The sequence below is a fragment of the Salvelinus fontinalis genome, chromosome 21 (assembly GCF_029448725.1).
Source record: "Salvelinus fontinalis isolate EN_2023a chromosome 21, ASM2944872v1, whole genome shotgun sequence".
NCBI lineage: Eukaryota > Metazoa > Chordata > Actinopteri > Salmoniformes > Salmonidae > Salvelinus > Salvelinus fontinalis.
The window spans coordinates 30,328,204-30,347,722 of NC_074685.1; the positions used below are offsets into that span (position 1 = coordinate 30,328,204).

Genomic DNA, 19,519 nt, shown 5'->3' on the forward strand with positions numbered 1-19,519 from the left:
GGCCGATGCGAGGAGCTGCGATGTAGAGCACTGGGCTATGATTGCGCACTAGGGACACCGTGCGCTTCACCGCATAACACGGTGCCTGCCCGGTCACTCTCTCCCCACAGCAAACACGAGGAGTTGGCTCAGGTCTATGACCTGACTCCGCCCAAAAATTCTGGGGTTGCCTCTCGTGCACGCCTCCTCGAGCCAACTCCTCGTAGCGTCGCCGCTCCGCCTTAGCTGCCTTCAGCTCCTCTTTAGGACGGCGATACTCTCCCGTCTGTGCCCAGGGTCCCTTGCCGTCCAGGATTTCCTCCCACGTCCAACTCTCCAACAAATGCTGCTCCCTCCTACCACGCTGCTTGGTCCTTTGGTGGTGGGTAGTTCTGTAACGATTCTCTTGGGCTGAAGGAAGAGTGGACCAAGGTGCAGCATTTAAAGTGTTCATAATTTATTCCAAAAACCAAATCGAACAAAAACAACAAACAGGATAACGAAAGCGAAACAGTTCTGTCTTGTGCAGACACAAAAACAGAAAACAACTACCCACAAAACACAGGTGGGAAAAGGCTACCTAAGTATGGTTCTCAATCAGAGACAACGATAGACAGCTGCCTCTGATTGAGAACCACACCCGGCCAAACACATAGAAATAGACAACATAGAACAAAAACATAAAATGCCCACCCCAAATCACGCCCTGACCAACCAAAATAGAGACATAAAAAGGATCTCTAAGGTCAGGGCGTGACACAGCCAAAGAAACCTTTCAGAAGCCTTTTTTTCTAAGAGTGTAGGATGATTTGTGGTTCTAAATAAAATGTTGTTTTTGGAACCTTCTCTTACAGTACATGTCTGTGCCTATTTCCTGATAGTATTGCCGAAACTGCACCCCAATGCATCTTGGGGAAATGTAAAGTGTTTTTGGAGATGTCTTCAAATAGACCAGGAAAGCTTTCTGAAAGTAGAATGAATAACACTACAAACAGTGTGTCATAGGCACTTCAGAAAGTCTGAATCACAAAGCCCTTCCTGTTTCACCCGGTCCCCTAACGGTTGAAACACCCACAGTAGTTTGCATTGCTCAATCACAGGCTCCATATATAATTGGGAGTGAGTGGGAGACGGGTCGAGTTCTGGAGATGCTGTGGATAGATCGTACATAAAGAAAACTTGTTTTTGTGACGCAGAGGAGAATACTCAGCTAGACATACAAGCTGAGTCAAAATCCATGAAGTCTGCATGCCTCAGGGCAAAACTTGTAACAATTATGTTACCTTCCTTGTGTCAATGTGTAATTTCATGCATTTGGCTGAAAATATGACTTTTCTGAGACACACTAAACACGGTAAACAGAGCTTTTCTACTACAAACCAACCAATTTAGAGAAATATAGAACTGTCTGTGCCTCCAAGCTCACAGTAAACTTAATACCAAAAGACAGTGCATAGAACATTGATATAAGATACAGTAAGTGTGGAATATTTTTTTAGAATGTTTCTGAACATAGCAATATCAACAGCATAAATGTATGCATTTTAAAAGAGGTGTGAATAAAAGTGTTTGTCTTTTGATAAATGCCTGCAGCCAGACATGATTCTTTATTATAGGTCTGTAAATAAATAAGTGCACGTTACAATAGCTGACATTCATATATCAGAAAGGCTGGCTTCGTTATGACAATTCCATAAGCAGATGAGGGAACATACCTAATTTATGACTGCATCATTAATTCCTGCCTCAGAAAAATTGACCTGGCAAAAGCTGTTCACTAATGCACAACATAAGGGTGGAACATGTGTCACAGGGATGGGACAAATATAGTACAGACGAAAACTAGAGTAAGCAGTTAATAAACGAAAAATAAGCTAATAATAACTTCATATAAACTTCTGTTTGCAAGAGGCAGCAGAGCATGTTACATCATTGTGCTGGCTGTCTAGTTGCAATGTGAATGAATGCTTTACAGCCTAGTCATAGCTATACAGTATAGCAAGAGAGTCAATTTGATACACTGATTACTCCAGTTAAAATGTCTTGGTTGATATGCAGATTGTCAACCTTGAACTGACCTACTGTAAGGGAAAGAGAGAGGTCCGTCATATGTCCATGTAGAGTTACTTCTACACTATATTGAGTTGCTTGTTGTCTGCCAGATGTTCTTATGTACTGTATACACATTGTTAGGGTAGGCAGGTTTAGACATGCATTTTACAGAAGTCACTACATTTACATACTAACACCCCCCATCCTGCAGCTTGCAGACAGCAGGAAGTGTTAGACAATCCAATTGAATGATGAAATGTGAGTATGAGTAAAAAGAGCTTAACATAAGCTATTTGACATTGTCCTGATTCCAATATGTTAATGAGGTTTGGCTTTCTCGCTGAAAGACAATGCAGTGGGCTGCAGCATTTTCTCAGCTTGGAGAGGCAAATTAGCCACATCTCATAAGAAGGGTTGAGAGGTCCCAGCCAATATGGCATAAAGAATGTCTGTGTCATGTGAATAGATGCCAAATGTGACATAGAGAGGCCGATAGTCTAGTGGTTAGAGCGGTAGGCCAGTAACTGAACGTTTGCTAGATCCCCAAGCTGACAAAGTAATAATCTGTCGTTCTGCCCCTGAACAAAGCAGTTAACCCACTGTTCCCAGGCCGTCATTGTCAACAAGAATCTGTTTTTTACTGACTTGCCTGGTTAAATAAATAAAACTGATGCATGCAGAGATTTTCACAAATTACTCATCCTAACAGATTTCTGCTCTTGTTTTCTTTGAGCTGTACGTTTTCTAGGGCCATCACTGAAACATTCTACTGTAACATCAGCACTGTCTTTCTGGAATACACATTTTTTATTAATTAAGTGAAGATATAAAATATAAAAGGGGTTGTGCCTCTCCTTTCATATTTTGTTAACTCCCCTGTATATGTTTTCTACGAAACAAAATCGTTTTCAATCTAGCAAACAATGTGTTAATTTGCATTGCATGAGCTAGGCCTGCTATTATTCGCACACAATGGTCATTAAACACATGGAGCCAAAACAACCATCGATCATGGCAGTCATCTGAACTCCAGGCTACTACAGCCGAGCCGACTCAAGTTTACCCGTCTGAGGAAAGAGTGCGGTGGCTACGTGCGCTGTCCATGGTGCTGATTAGCATAAACACGAGCCTAGGTGGAAAAGCTCAAACATCAATCTCTGTTGAAGTGTGTCACCGACATTCAGAGAAAAGTATATGTTCGTCGGCTCTGTGGCAAACATTGCATGAAGCAATGTTGGTTTCTATTTGCTTTTTACAGCAATTTGCTGTTCAGAATTTAATATAGACTTATAAAATCGGGGAGGTGTTCACACACTGCCGCTGGGAGGCGTCTCTATCTTAGAATAGTCTGACAGGAAGATCTCAACCACGAACCACCTATTACGAATATCATATAAGACGTTCGTTTTCTATGTCATTTTCTCTGTTATGTTAAAATCAATTAAATGGGTCGAGATAAATTAAGAGCACACTCCCAACGCCTATCACTAAATAATCAGAAACAATATGTTCTGCTGTTCATCACATAACGTGCCTGAACTGCGCATTATCGTTTGTTGGGATCATTCGTTCTGCTTGTAGCCTATGTGGTTGTTGTCCCATGATATGGGTTCTGACCAAAGAGTGCAGAGAAGTTCAGGAGCACTATGATCTCAGTTACCTTCTCACGTTCACTAAGAACACGACCGCGCGCCTGCAACTCCCTCTGTCCTGTCTTGTTCTATGCTGATAGAGAGGCGCATGTCTTTGGATCCCCACCCTAACAAGCCAACCGGCAGTGCACTCATCTAGGATAACTCTACGTTGGAAACCAAACGAAGGACGGTTGGATATATGCCTTTTCCTAACCGTGGATTGCGTTGTGACTGCTGATGGTTTTAATTTTGTAGCCTATTGCCGATTGGATTGCTGCCACCCGTGCGTTTATGTGGTCCATTTGGAGACGTTCCTTTGGGTTGCCTGTATTCGAATGTAAAAAAAAAAAGGGTTTGTTTCCCGCGCATCTCTCAAATGACTGAGCGCGGCGTGAAGAGGAGACCGCGTTCTCCACCTCCGTTCTATGTTAAAACCTTGGGCTAAAGTTTTCATGGACGGTGCCCTGGATTTTCCACTGCCATCTCTCTGACCGGGGTCTTTGTTTTTCAAGCAGAGAACGAGTATTTTACCACGCACACAAGGGGTGCCTTTTGGATTCTATTTCCAAAATGAAGTCCGTTTTTATCCGAGGTATGTATGTATGGGCTACGTTTACATCAGATCCAAATGTGTTGTATGTGTGTTTGCTTGCTTGTTTGTCTTTTACATAATGATTTTACATAATGTGATTCCATTTGCACAGTATTTTATGGTTATTTGGAGAAAACAATGAAATACCTGTCAGTGTTTACTACTGTAATAATATAAAATGTACTATTTAGCAGATGCTTTAATCCAACGCATTTTAAGGTCATGCATGCATACATTTTACGTGTGGGTGGCCCTGGGAATCGAACCCACGACGCTGGCGGTGCCATCCTCTACCAACTGAGCCAATTTACTGATGTATATACATCTACTTGCTTTACAGTTTTCTTGTTCAATGTCTTTTCAATTAGGCGCCATACTTTAACATGCCAATGCATTTTTTTTACACTGATCTTTTAAATAGGCTTATATTATCTTGTAATGTTACATAATAGTTACTTGGAACACATAAAACATGCATGGTAAACATGTCATGTTGTTTTATAGGTAAAGCCTGAGTTATTCCAGTTTACTCATGTGACATTCCAAGGGCTCAATTTCTCAGATTTCTAAAAAAAAGGGGTTCTGCGCAACGTTTGTTTTCCTTCTCTTTGCCAGAAACTTTAAGAATATTGTCCACCATGAGCAATCACCCTTGTCATGCTAAGCGGTTTTGATTGAGACCACCAGAGCTCATGAAATGTATTTATCCACTGCACTGTTCACTGCTCATGTTGTAAGTCAAATTGGATCTAGTCACGCAATGGGGAGTTGGGGATTGGGCAGGGCATGTGTATTACCTGATAGCACAACCTGGTCTCAGAGCATTTTGTATTATTATGTATGTTAATCCAAGACACTCCATTTAGTATGATATGTTATGTTTCGTATGGTAATGTATGTATTCATTTGTGGATGTCCATCACCCATTTCGTATGATATGCTACAAATTACAATTCTTATTATATTTTAAGAATTTGCAAAACTTTCAATATGTTTTGAATTTGCAAAACGTACAATGTTACAAATTTGCAAAATGTTCAATATGTTACGATTTTGCTAAACATATGATTTGTTACAAATTCTAGCTTGGTGCTGAGGTGGCTAACGTTAGCTAGGCTAGGAGTTAGGGTTAAGGTTAGAGTTAAGTTTAGGAGTTAGGTTAAAGAGTTAGGGTTAGGTGAAGGGTTAACTAAAAGGGTTCATGTTAGGGGAAGGGTTAGCTAAAAGGGTTAGGGTTAGATAAAAGGGTTAATGTTAGGGGAAGGGTTAGCTAAAAGGGTTAGGGTTAGATAAAAGGGCTAATGTTAGGGGAAGGGTTAGCTAAAAGGGTTAAGGTTAGGTGAAGGGTTAGCTAAAACGGTTTGGGTTAGATAAAAGGGTTAATGTTAGGGGAAGGGTTAGCTAAAAGGGTTAGGGTTAGATACAAGGGTTAATGTTAGGGGAAGGGTTAGCTAAAACGGTTTGGGTTAGGGGAAGGGTTAGCTAAAAGGGTTAGGGGAAGGGTTAGCTAAAAGGGTTAAGGTTAGGTGAAGGGTTAGCTAAAACGGTTTGGGTTAGGTGAAGGGTTAGCTAAAAGGGTTAGGGGAAGGGTTAGCTAAAAGGGTTAATGTTAGGGGAAGGGTTAGCTAAAACGGTTTGGGTTAGGTGAAGGGTTAGCTAAAAGGCTTAAGGCTAGGTGAAGGGTTAGCTAAAAGGCTTAAGGCTAGGTGAAAGGTTAGCTAAAAGGGTTAATGTTCAGGGAAGGGTCAGCTAAAAGGGTTACGGTGAGGGTTAGGTGAAGGGTTAGATAAAAGGCTTAAGGTTAGGTGAAGGGTTAGCTAAAAGGGTTAGGGTTAGGGGAAGGGTTAGATAAAAGGGTTAAGGTGAGGGTTAGGTGAAGGTTTAGCTAAAAGGGTTAAGATGAGGGTTAGGTGAAGGGTTAACTAACATTTGAAGTAGTTGCAATGTAGCTAAAAAGTAGTAATTAGTTCTAAAGTTGCTAATTACCTAAAATGCTAAAGTTGTCAATGGTGAGATTCAAACTGCAACCTTTGGGTTATGGGAAGGGTTAGCTAACATGCTAAGTCGTTGCAAAGTAGCTAAAAAGTAGTAAGTAGTTGAAAAGTTGCTATAATGCTAAAGTTGTCCGTGATGAGTTTTGAACTCAACCTTTGGGTTGCCAGACATTTGTTTTATTTTTCTACCCATCCACCCCAACCAATCACCCTACTTTCATTTTTGCCTTAATTAACCATCTGTCTTATGTAACCATGCCAAATGAAACATATACTAATTTGAGTGTCTTGGATTTATGTTTACTATGTTACATTTACTTTATGAGACCAGGTTGTGTTGCTTGTTTTGTGATTACATGCCTACTTTTACCTTGTCTGTGCATCTGTGATGCCACTGTACGCCTCCAAAGTATTAATTTAATATACATGAAGTATGATTATACATAAAGTATGATTCACCACCAGGCCCAGGGAGTGAGGCTGGACCCCTGTCTATCACACCAGGTAGAAGAGTAGAGAAGAACAGCCCTGAATAATTAATAATAATCCCAAGCAAATGCCCAGTGTGCTGAAAATACATCAAACGATCCATAGCTCAAAGGAAGCAGAGATAGAGCAGGGAGAGAGGGAGAGCAGAGAGAGGGAGAGCAGAGAGAGGGAGAGCAGAGAGGGGGAGAGAGAGAGAGAGAGAGAAGAACAGCAGAGAGAGAGGGAGAGAGCAGAGGTTGGAAGTATCTAAGTGTGTGCTAGAAATCTAGGCAGCGAGAAACCTGTGCAAAGTGTGTGTGAGTGTGAGAGAGAGACATTTAAAGTTTATTTGCCACATGCACAGAATAAATCATCTATATAATAATACAGATAATAGCAACAAATTTTAATAAATGCACAAGAAGTACACTATAAGTTGAAGAAACAAGAAAATGCTAGTAAATACAGGTCAGTACAGGGGTACTAGAGTGGTTGAGGTAGGTTTATACATACAAAGTGACTGGTAGTGGGATACAGTATACATGTAAACAGGGCTGAAAAGTGACGGGTAGCAGGAATATATCAATATTTATGGTAATATCATTTTGTTTTTATTTAACCTTTATTTAACTAGGCAAGTCAGTTAAGAACAAATTCTCATTTACAATGACGGCCTACCAAAAGGCAAAAGGCCTCCTGCGGTGACGGGGGATTAAAAATAAATAAATATATACAATATAGGACAAAAGACACATCACATCAAGAGAGACACCACAACACTACATAAAGAGAGACCTAAGACAACCACATAGCATGGCAACAACCACATAGCATGGCAATGGCATACTAATGGTAATATATACATGTAATATATTTTAGCTAACCCTTCCCATGACCCAAATACAGTAGATACTCATGGTAATTGCAATCAATAATCAATGAACAGCAGTGTAGGTTTGACGAGCTGTGTGCGTGTGGGTTTAAGTCTGTGGCGTCAGTAATGAGTGTGTGAGTGAGGGTGTGTGTGAGTGTGTGTATGTGAGTACGTGTGTGTGCGTATGAGTAAGAGTGACAGTGAAGGTGTGTGTGTCTGAGTTGGTAGTGTCCTGTGGATTGACATAGAGTTAGTGTGGGAGAATAGTCGTTTTTAACAGTGTCATGGCCAGGGGATAGATGCTGTTTAGGAGTCTGAGCCTTGATGTCGGACAGGAGCATGGAGAACTGTCCATGTCTCGGGTGGCTGGAGTCTTGGCAATATTTCAAGGCTTTCTCGGACACTGCCTGGCATGTACATCCTGGATGGCTGGGAGCTTGCCCCCAGTAATGGGTTGGGCCGTTTGCACCACCCATTGTAGGGCTTTCCCGTCGAGGGCGTTGCAGTTGCCATACCAGACGGTGATACAACCAGTCAGGATGCTTTCGATGGTGCAGCTGGAAATGTTCCTGAGGATCTGAGGGACCATACCAAATAATTTCAGCCTCCTGAGGGAGAAGAGGTGCTGTCATGCCTTCTTTACGACTGTTCTGGTGTGAGAGGACCATGTTAAGTCCTCAAAGATGTGGACACAGAGGAACTTGAAGCCACCACCCCTGTTTCCTGTAGTCCATGATCAGCTCCTTGGTCTTGCTAACGTTGAGGGAGAGGTTGTTGTCCTGACATTGCCATGTCTCTGACCTCCTCCCTTTAGGATGTCTCATCGCCGTTGGTGGTCAGTCCTAGCACCGCCGCGTCGTCAGCAAACCTTAAAATGGAGTTGAGGGCCTCCCGGGTGGCGCAGTGGTCTAGGGCACTGCATCGCAGTGCTAACTGCGCCACCAGAGTCTCTGGGTTCGCCCCCAGGCTCTGTCGCAGCCGGCCGCGACCGGGAGGTCCGTGGGGCGACGCACAATTGGGCTAGCGTCGTCCGGGTTAGGGTGGGTTTGGCCGGTAGGGATTTCCTTGTCTCATCGTGCTCCAGCGACTCCTGTGGCGGGCTGGGCGCAGTGCGCGCTAACCAAGGGGGCCAGGTGCACGGTGTTTCCTCCGACACATTGGTGCGGCTGGCTTCCGGGTTGGAGGCGCGCTGTGTTAAAGAAGCAGTGCGGCTTGGTTGGGTTGTGCCTCGGAGGACGCATGGCTTTCGACCTTCGTCTCTCCCGAGCCCGTACGGGAGTTGTAGCGATGAGACAAGATAGTAATTACTAGCGATTGGATACCACGAAAATTGGGGAGAAAAGGGGAGAAAGATAAATAAATAAATGGAGTTGAAGTTGTGCATGGCCACACAGTTTTGGGTAAACATGGAGTACAGGAGGGGGCTAAGCACTCACCCCTGGGGGGCCCTGTGTTGAGGGTCAGCATGGCAAAGGTATTGTTGCCTACTCTCACCACCTGGGGTCAGCCCGTCAAGAAGTCCAGGATCCAGTTGCAGAGGGAGGTGTCCTGTCCCAGGATCCCAAGCTTGGTGGCAAGCTTGGAGGGCACTATGGTGTTGAACGCTGAGCTATAATCAATGAACAGCATTCTCACATAGGTATTTCTCTTGTCCAGTTGAGAGAGGGCAGTGTTGAGTGCAATTGAGATTGAGATCTCTTGATCTGTTGGGACGGTATGCAAATTGGAGTGTGTCTAGGGTGTCTGTGATAATGTAGTTGATTTGTGCCATGACCAGTCTTTCAAAGCACTTCATGATTACAGATATGAGTGCTATAGGGCAATAGTTATTGTGGCAGGTAGCCTTAATGTTCTTGGGAACAGGATGGTGGTCAGCTTGAGACATGTGGGGATTGCAGACTAGGACAATGAAAGGTTGAAAATGACATTGAAGATTCCTACCAGCTGGTCTGCACATGCTCTGAGAGCACACCCTGGAATATTACTGGCCCCCGCGGCCTTGCGGGTGTTGACCAGATTTAAAGCCTTACTCACATCCACCTCAGAAAGTGAGATCACTCAGTCCTCTGGGACGGTGGAGGCCCTCTTGCATGGCTCGGTGTTGTTTTTGTTGAAGTGTGCATAAAAAGCATTAATCATTGGGCAGATCACGGCTGTCTTCCTTTATAATCCGTAATGGACTGTAGCTCCTGCCACATGCGACGAGCGTCAGAGCTTGTGTAATAGGATTCCACCTTGTTCCTATATTGTCCTTTTGCCTGTTTGATGGCTCTGCAGAGGTCGTAGTGGGACTTCTTGCATGCGTTCGTCTCCTCAGTTGTAACCTTGTGGTTGGCTGCGATGTGTGCGGTAGCTCTGTCCTTTAGCTTAGCGCGTACCGCTGTGCTGCAAGGTCCACTTACTTCTCTAACAACATTGACTGCCCCAGTAAGAACTCCCTCTCTTCTCCACTGGCAAAATAAACTAATTTCTGACTGACCAATCTCCCTCAGCTGCCCCTCCCGCTGTCAACCTCCCAACCATCACACCTGAAACCCGGCTCTCCGAATTTGTCCCCATTGACTCTCCCTACATTATATCTCAAAACTCATCATGTTATCCAAGACTACAACTTGCTCCCTGGGTCCTTTCCCCAGTCTTCTCATCAAAGCCTGCCTGCCTTCCTGCCTGCTCTCTGTCCATCACAAACATTGTCAACCTCTCCCTCGACCACAGAACTGTCCCCTCCAACTACAAAACAGCTGCAGTCACCCCCATCTTAAAATAACTGGACACCACCATCCTCAATAACTTCCACCCCATTTCCACCCTCCCCTTCCTTGCCAAGACTCTGGAACGTACTGTTTCCTCCCAATTACAAACCCACCTGCTAATCAACAACCTGTCCGAACCCCTCCAGTGTGGTTTCCACCCCCTCCACAGTACTAAAACAACACTCCTCAAAGTTATCAATGACATCCTCACCTATGCTGATGCAGGTGCCCTCAACATCCTGATTCTCCTGGACCTGAGTGCCACTTTGGACACAGTGAGCCATCAGATCCTCTTCAGCAGGCTGGAGGGCTTGGGTGTTGAGGGAACTGCACTCTCCTGGCAACAATCATACCTCACAAACTGGACCCACTACGTCTCCCTCAATGGCCACACCTCAGACTCAGCTGCAGTTATACAGGGTGTCCCTCAGGGCTCGTGCTGGGTCCCTTACTCTTCATTATCTACATCCTCCCTCTTGGTCAGATCCTCCATTACTTTAACCTTGACTTCCACTGCTATGCTGATGACACCCAGATCTACCTCAGCACCAAATCCCTCCTCAACCTGCCTATGACCCACATTGAATCCTGCTTCTCTGCAATAAAAACAGGGATGCAACAAAACTTACTTAAGCTCAACAGTGATACAACGGAACTCTTCCCAAATCCACCCTCACCAAACCTGGCAACCTCACCCTCCCATTGAAGACACCACTGTTTCTCCCTCCCTCCATGCATGCAATCTTGCCGTCATCTTGGACAAATCATAATTTTTCCACCACCGCAACATTGCCAAAGTCAGGTCCTCCCTCTCCCGTCCTGCCGCTGAAATCCTCATACATGCAATAATCTCCTCCCGTCTTGACTACTGCAACTCACTACTCTCCAGCATTAACTCAAGCTCCCTCCATAAGCGCCAGATGGTTCAAAACTCTGCAGCCCGACTCCTCACTCACACTTAATCTTGACAGCACATCACCCCTGTCCTCCATGAACTACACTGGCTCCCTGACTACAAGATCCTCTTTCTGACCTACAAAGCCCTTCACCATCTTGCCCCGATGTACCTCTCAGACCTTCTTTTACTCCACCAACACACATGCACACTCCGATCCACCACAGCAGGCCACCTTGTCATACCCAGGTTGAAGCTCCATAGTTTCGGCGACATGGTCTTTTCCAGTCTAGCTCCTAGGCTCTGGAACTCCTTCCCTCCAACCAGACGTTACTCTGACTCCATCACTATCTTTCAGTGCCTCCTAAAGCCCCACCTCGTTGACAAGGCCTGCCCTTAAGCTCCCAATCCCCAAAGACACTCCTCTCTTCACCATACTGAACTGCACCTAAACCAAACCCTTACCCTACCATTACCCTAAACCGGGTTCGTTTCCTAACCCAATCCCAGCCCTTACCCTAAACCGGGTTTGTATCCATATCCCAATCCCAGCCCTTACCCTAAACCTGGTTTGTATCCATATCCCAATCCCAGCCCTTACCCTAAACCTGGTTTGTATCCATATCCCAATCCCAGCCCTTACCCTAAACCTGGTTTGTATCCATATCCCAATCCCAGCCCTTACTCTAAACCTGGTTTGTATCCATATCCCAATCCCAGCCCTTACCCTAAACCTGGTTTGTATCCATATCCCAATCCCAGCCCTTACTCTAAACCTGGTTTGTATCCATATCCCAATCCCAATCCCAGCCCTTACCCTAAACCTGGTTTGTATCCATATCCCAATCCCAGCCCTTACCCTAAACCTGGTTTGTATCCATATCCCAATCCCAGCCCTTACCCTAAACCGTGTTCGTATCCATATCCCAACCCTTCCCTCTCCATACACTGATACGTCATACTCTTTCCCTTCTTTGAGACTACCTCTCTCTTTTTTATGTTTTGTTTAGTCTGATGTTTTGTTTTGACGACTGTTTTGCTGTTTCTCTTTTTAATTTCTACAATTGTAAAGCGACTTGGGGTCATTGAAAGCGCTGTATACAGTGCATTTGGAAAGTATTCAGACACCTTTCCCTTTTCCACATTTTGTTTGGTTACAGCCTTAATCTAAAATGGATAGAATTTTTTCTTCTTCTCATCAATCTATACACAATACCCTATAATCACAAAGCGAAAAAAGGGTATTAGAAAAAAACAAACAGAAATACCTTATTTACATAACTATTCAGACCGTTTGCTATGAGACTCTAAATTGAGCTCAGGTGCATCCTGTTTCCATTGATCATCCTGAGCTGTTTCTGATTGGGGTTCGCCTGTGGTAAATTCTATTGATTGGACATGATTTGGAATGGCACACACCTGTCTGTATAAAGTACCCACAGTTGACAGTGAATTTCAGAGCAAAAACGTAGCGCTCTGAGGCAGGATTGTGCCGAGGCAGAGATCTGAAGAAGGGTACCAAAAAATGTATGCAGCACTGAAGGTCCCCAAGAACACAGTGGCCTCCATTATTCTTAAATGGAAGAAGTTTGGAACCACCAAGAAACTTCCTAGAGCTGGCCGCCCGGCCAAACTGAGCAATCGGGGGAGAAGGGCCTTAACCCAATGGTCACTCTGACAGAGCTCCAGAGTTCCTCTGTGGAGATGGGAGAACCTTCCAGAAGGACAACCATCTATGCAGCACTCCACCAATCAGGCCTTCATAGTAGAGAGGCCAGACGGAAGCTACTCTTCAGTAAAAGACACATGATAATCCCGCTTGGAGTTTGCAAAAGGCACCTAAAGACTCTCAGACCATAAGAAACAAGATTCTCTGGTCTGATGAAACCAAGATTGAACTATTTTGCCTGAATGCCAAGCGCCACGTCTGGAGGAAACGTGGCACCATCCCTACGGTGAAGTATGGTGGTGGCAGCATCATGCTGTAGGGATGTTTTTCAGCGTCAGGGACTGGGAGACTAGGATTCAGGGAAAGATGAACGGCGCAAAGTACAGATAGATCCTTGATGAAAATCTACTCCAGACAACGATCCTAAGCACACAACCAAGACAATGCAGGAGTTGCTTGGGGACAAGTCTCAATGTCCTTGAGTGGCCCAGCCAGATCCCAGACTTGAACCCGATCGAACATCTCTGGAGCGACCTAAAAATAGCTGTGCAGCAACCCTCCCCATCCAACCTGACAGAGCTTGAGACGATCTGCAGAGAATAATGGTAGAAATTACCCAAATACAGGTGTGCCAAGCTTTAAGCATCATACCCAAGAATAATCAAGGCTGTAATCACTGCCAAAGGTGCTTCAACAAAGTACTGAGTAAAGGATCTGAATAGTTATGTAAATATGATATTTCCACTTTTTTTTGTTGGTATATTTGCAAAAAAATCTAGAAATCTGTTTTTACTTTGTCATTATGGGTATTGTGTGTAGATTAATGAGGAATAAAAACAATTTAATCCATTTTAGAATAAGGCTGTAAAGTAACAAAATGTGGAAAAAGTCAAGGGGTATGAATACTGCACTCTCAGTCCCATGTACACTATATGCAAAAGTATGTGGACAGCCCTTCAAATTAGTGTACTCTGCTATTTTAGCCACACCCGTTGCTGAGAGGTGTATAAAACCAAGTACACACTCATGCAATCTCCATAGCCAAACATTGGCAGTAGAATGGCCATACAGAAGAGCATAGGATGCCACCTTTCCAAAAAGTCAGTTCGTCAAATTTCTGCCCTGCTAGAGCAGCGGTCAACGGTAAGTGCTGTTATTGTGAAGTGGAAATGTCTAGGAGCAACAACGGCTCAGCTGAGAAGTGATAGGCCACACAAGCTCACAGAACGGGACCGACGAGTGCTGAAGCGTGTAAAGATCGTCTGTCCTCGGTTGCAACACTCACTACCGAGTTCCACACTGCCTCTGGAAGCAATGTCAGCACAATAGCTGTTCTTTGGGAGCTTCGTGAAATGGGTTTCCATGGCCGAGCATCCGCACTCAAGCCTAAGATCACCATGCACAATGCCAAGCGTCGGCTGGAGTGGTGTAAAGCTCACTGCCATTGGACTCTGGAGCAGTGGAAATGCGTTATCTGGAGTGATGAATCACGCTTCACAGTTTGGCAGTCCAATGAACAAAGCTGGGTTTGGCAGATGCCAGGAGAACACTACCTACCCCAATGCATAGTGCCAACTGTAAAGTTTGGTGGAGGAGGAATAATGGTCTGGGGCTGTTTTTCATGGTTGGGCTAGGTCCCTTAGTTCCAGTGAAGGGAAATCTTAACGCTACAGCATACAAAGACAATCTAGATGATTCTTTTCTTCCAACTTTGTGGCAACTGTTTGGGGAAGGCCCTTCCCTGTTTCAGCATGACAATGCCCCCATGCACAAAGTAAGGTCCATACAGAAATGCTTTGTCGAGATCGGTGTGGAAGAACTTGACTGGCCTGCACATGGCTCAATGGAAGTGAGTCCCTGAAGCAATGTTCCAACATCTAGTGGAACGCCTTCCCAGAAGAGTGGAGGCTGTTATGACAGCGAAGGGGGGGACCAACTCCATATTAAGGCCCATGATTTTGGAATGAGATGTTCGACGAGCAGGTGTCCACATACTTTTGGTCATGTAGTGTGTTATTATTATTATTATAATTATTGTATGCTTGCTTGTGGGTTGAGTAACAGTGGTCTAGGACTCTTTCGCCCCTAGTGGCAAAGAAGATGTGTTGATAGAAGTTGGGCATTATGTGTCTTACATGCTGACCACACCACCTGTGTCTCGTGAAGAGACATCCTCATTCCCCGCTGGATTTCCCTGAATCCAATGTCTTGTCCGTTCGGTAAATGGAGAATCTTTCGAGTTGGATAGCCATGGGGGTTATCTTGTACAAAAGCCATGCTTCAGAAAAACAGAGGATATTGCAGTTATGAGGGTCTCGTTGATAGCAAATCCACGGATTGGAGGTCATCCATTTTTTTATCAAGTGACTGGCCAATAGAATAGAATAGAGAGAAGTGGTAGCCGGTTATACCTTAATCTTATTCTCATCAGGATGCCCACTCTCCTGCCTCTGCATTTCCTATTGGTTAGTCCAAAGATTAGGGTCGAAGGTACACAAAGAGCCCAGGGCAGATGAGTCGAAGTTGAAGCCGGAATTGAGGTTATTGTCGATCATAAAAAATGATAGCGGACACATTTTGTGCAAAAACAGTCAAGATAAACACCAAAAGGATAACAAAATATTTAAATTGGGTCAGAGCTTGCAAGAGGGCGACCATACAGTACGTCGCCATCTTCCGAGAGAGAGAGAGAGCGAGAGAGAGAGAGACAGAATGTGTGAGAGAGAGAGAGAGAATGTGAGAGAGAATGTGAGAGATTGCTTAAAGGGTGTTGGGATTAGAGGCATGGAGAATACTTGCGAGCAGATATTGAAAACCATGTTATAAAGTAAGAGCAAAGATGAGACAAGAGACAGAGGATTGAGGAATAATGGATATCTGGAGTTATCGAGAGTTTGTTGTGTATAAAAAGTGTGAGGCATTTTGCAATATGACACGCATGACAGGTATTGCTAGTCTTAGTTCCCTATAGTGTGCACAGTTACACTTTGGTCTGTAGGAAGAGAGAGAGTGATTATCTGGTCTCCACTGACAATTGTTATAAATCATTGTGGCATTGTTCATTCTTATCTATTGGAGGGAAGACCTTGAGAACAGTCTGCACTGTAAAAATATACTTTTTTGCTAATGAGAACAAGGCATGAATCCTTTCCTATCCAAGAAAAGAATCCTAATTCCTTTGTTACAGCTCTGCTGTGTTTGTTCAGCTTTAAAGATCAGTCAGATGCTCTTACGATTTGTTATGTTGAGTGGAAACATCAGTGTTTTAACACCAGGAATTTAGCCAGCAGCTTAAAGGTAAATCCTTCCCTAAACCTATGACCTCTATAAGGTTGAGCCGGTGGTCATAACACTCAGAGCATGATATTCCTATAGGAGAAACACCTACGGACACGTTCACAGATCCTCCTGCTATAGTGCTCTTGTACATCAACCACTCTCCCTCTACAGCTCCGCACACATAAATCAACATCCAAATTGTCTGGGGCAGCCAGCCTCATTTATTGAAATCCATTAGCTACGCCTTTGGCCTTAGCTAAGACGTAATTGAAGGAGGGTTAGATCCATTCCTGTGTGTGAGCATGGTGTGGGTGGGCCCCTTTCATTAGCTCGCTGAAGACTTTATGGTTCAATTAGTTGTGGACATGGAGGGGGCGGGATCCACCATTAAAGGGGGTGGGAAGGTGGATGGTTAGGTGGTGGTTTATTGGTGGAAGGCATGTGCTGCTCATTATTCTGCGTGTTGTAGAGGATGGGAACAATGGCTTGGTTGATTGATAATTGAGCCAGATTGAGGAATTGAGGAATTGAGGAATTGTGTGTGGCAGATGTGCATCTTCAACTAGATCACACAGACCTGCATGGGTAAACCTGCATTTTCCTTTGCTTGGATATTGCAGCGTAAAGCCACAGATCATTGTCTGTGCTATAAATGGTTTCCTCATACACTGAACATTGTGGATCACTGGAGATTGAATGACACTGATGGGATTTACTGTGGTTAGAACTCATTTTGGTTTATGGTACATCCATGTTAATACAGGCAGAGCTCTGTGATGCAATGAGGCGTTTTGGTATAGTAAACTGGTCTATGAGTGTTTTGATGATTATGACATGATGATGAAGATGATGATGATGAAGACATAGAAGCATGTGCCAGTAAGCCAATAATCAGTGTTTCAATAAATAAGTAATGCAGCATTGAGACTAGCTTTTAAACTTGTAAGTGCTATCTACAGTGGCTTGCAAAAATATTCACCCCCTTGGCATTTTTCCTATTTTGTTGCCTTACAACCTGGAATTAAAATAGATTTTTTGAGGGTTTGTATAGTTTGATTTACATAACATGCCTACCACTTTGGAGATGCAAAATATTTTTTCTTGTTAAACAAACAAGAAATTAGACAAGAAAACAGAAAACTTGAGCTTGCCTAACTATTCACCCCCCCAAAGTCAATACTTAGTAGAGCCACCCTTTGCAGCAATTACAGCTGCAAGTCTCATAGGGTATGTCTCTATAAGCTTGGCACATCTAGCCACTGGGATTGTTGCCCATTTTTCAAGGCAAAACTGCTCCAGCTCCTTCAAGTTGGATGGGTTTCGCTGGTGTACAGCAATCTTTAAGTTATACCACAGATTCTCAATTGGATTGAGGTCTGTGCTTTGACTAGGCCATTCCAAAACATTTAAATGTTTCCCTTTAAACCACTCAAGTGTTGCTTTAGCAGTATGCTTAGGGTCATTGTCCTGCTGGAAGTTGAACCTCTGTCCCAGTCTCAAATCTCTTGAAGACTGAAACAGATTTGCCTCAAGAATTTCTCTGTATTTAGCGCCATCCATCATTCCTTCAATTTTGACTAGTTTCCCAGTCCCTGCCGATGAAAAACATACCCACAGCATGATGCTGCCACCACCATGCTTCACTGTGGGGATGGTGTTCTTGGGGTAATGGGAGGTGTTGGGTTTGCGCCAGACATAGTGTTTTCCTTGATGGCCAAAAAGGTCAATTTTAGTCTCATCTAACCAGAGTATCTTCTTCCATATGTTTGGGGAGTCTCTCACATGCCTTTTGGCGAATACCAAACGTGTTTGCTTATTTTTTTCTTTAATTCTTCTTAATTCTTCCATTCTTCCGTAAAGCCCAGCTCTGTGGAGAGTACGGCTTAAAGTGGTCCTATGGACAGATACTCCAATCTCAGCTGTGGAGCTTAGCAGCTCCCTCATTGTCATCTTTGGGCTCTTTGTTGCCTCTGATTACTGCCCTCCTTGCCTGGTCTGTGAGTTTTGGGGGGCAGCCTTCTCTTGGCAGGTTTGTTGTGGTGCCATGTTTTTTTTATTTTTTAATAATGGTGCTCCGTGGGATGTTCAAAGTTTTGGATGTTTTTTTTAACCCAACCCTGATCTGTAATTCTCCACAACTTTGTCCCTGACCTGTTTGGAGAGCTCCTTGATCTTCATGGTGCCGCTTGCTTAGTGGTGTTGCAGACTCTGGGGCCTTTCAGAACAGGTATATACTGAGATCATGTGAAAGGTCATGTGACACTTAGATTGTACACAGGTGGAATTTATTTAACTAATTATGTGACTTCTGGAGGTAATTGGTTGAACCAGATCTTATTTAGGGGCTTCATAGCAAAGGGGATGAATACATGTGCACGCACCACTTTTATGTAAATCATTTTTTTACATTTTTATTAACAAGTTATTTTTTTCATTTCACTTCACCAATTTGGACTATTTTGTTTATGTCCATTACATGATATCCAAATTAAAAAAATATTTAAATTACAGGTTGTAATGCAACAAAATAGGAAAAACGCCAAAGGGGATGAATACTTTTGCAAGGCCCTGTATCCTTGCTGATAGCAGGCCCTGATATCTCAGGTTTGAGCTTCCTGACTGGGTAAAGGGAAAGACAGAGCCTTTTAACAAATTCATTTTTATACCAATTAACATTTGGAATAAACGAATGCAATACTTTCCCATGTAAGATACGTTGTAATGTCAGCTGAGAATATTTTATTTTTGAAGAAAGGCACAGACTCAAAGGTTGCAACACTACTATCTACAATGTTTTTCTGACAGTGATGGGATTTTGTGAACAGCTTGAAGGTGATGGTTCATACCTCTCCTTGGGCATCATAAATGCATCGCCTGAAACATCCCACTGCATTACTACATGTATCATACATGCCATGTGTTCTTACTCATGCCAGTAAGAACACTCAGTTGCATCCACCATACATGCATTCTCCCCAAAAATATCTCCCACATATTTCCAATGTATTTAACATGAATGACAATGTCACGTTCCTGACCTTATTTCCTTTGTTTAGTCTGTGTTTAGTTGGTCAGGACGTGAGCTGGGTGGGTATATTCTATGTTGTGTGTTTCATTGGGAGGTGTGTCTGATTAGCCTGATATGGTTCTCAATCAGAGGCAGGTGTTTTACGTTGTCTCTGATTGGGAACCATATTTAGGTAGGCTGTGTTTACTGTTTGTTTGTGGGTGATTGTTCCTGTTCGTACGTTATTTGTGTTTTATTATATTCTCAAGTTCAGGACTGTAGCGTCGTTGGGTTTCGTTTTGTTTATTGTTTTGTTCGTCTTA

General features: G+C 43.7%; 1 protein-coding gene across 1 annotated transcript in view; it reads left to right on the forward strand.

Moving 5' to 3' along the window:
• The first annotated feature begins 3,389 nt into the window (after positions 1–3,389).
• The window catches only part of LOC129818634 (reticulon-4 receptor-like), a 38,918-nt gene continuing 22,788 nt past the window's right edge, over positions 3,390–19,519 (forward strand). The window contains exon 1 of the mRNA XM_055874720.1: positions 3,390–4,257. Within this exon, the coding sequence (XP_055730695.1) occupies positions 4,236–4,257 (22 nt within the window). The 5' untranslated portion in view covers positions 3,390–4,235. The remainder of the gene's footprint in view (positions 4,258–19,519) is intronic.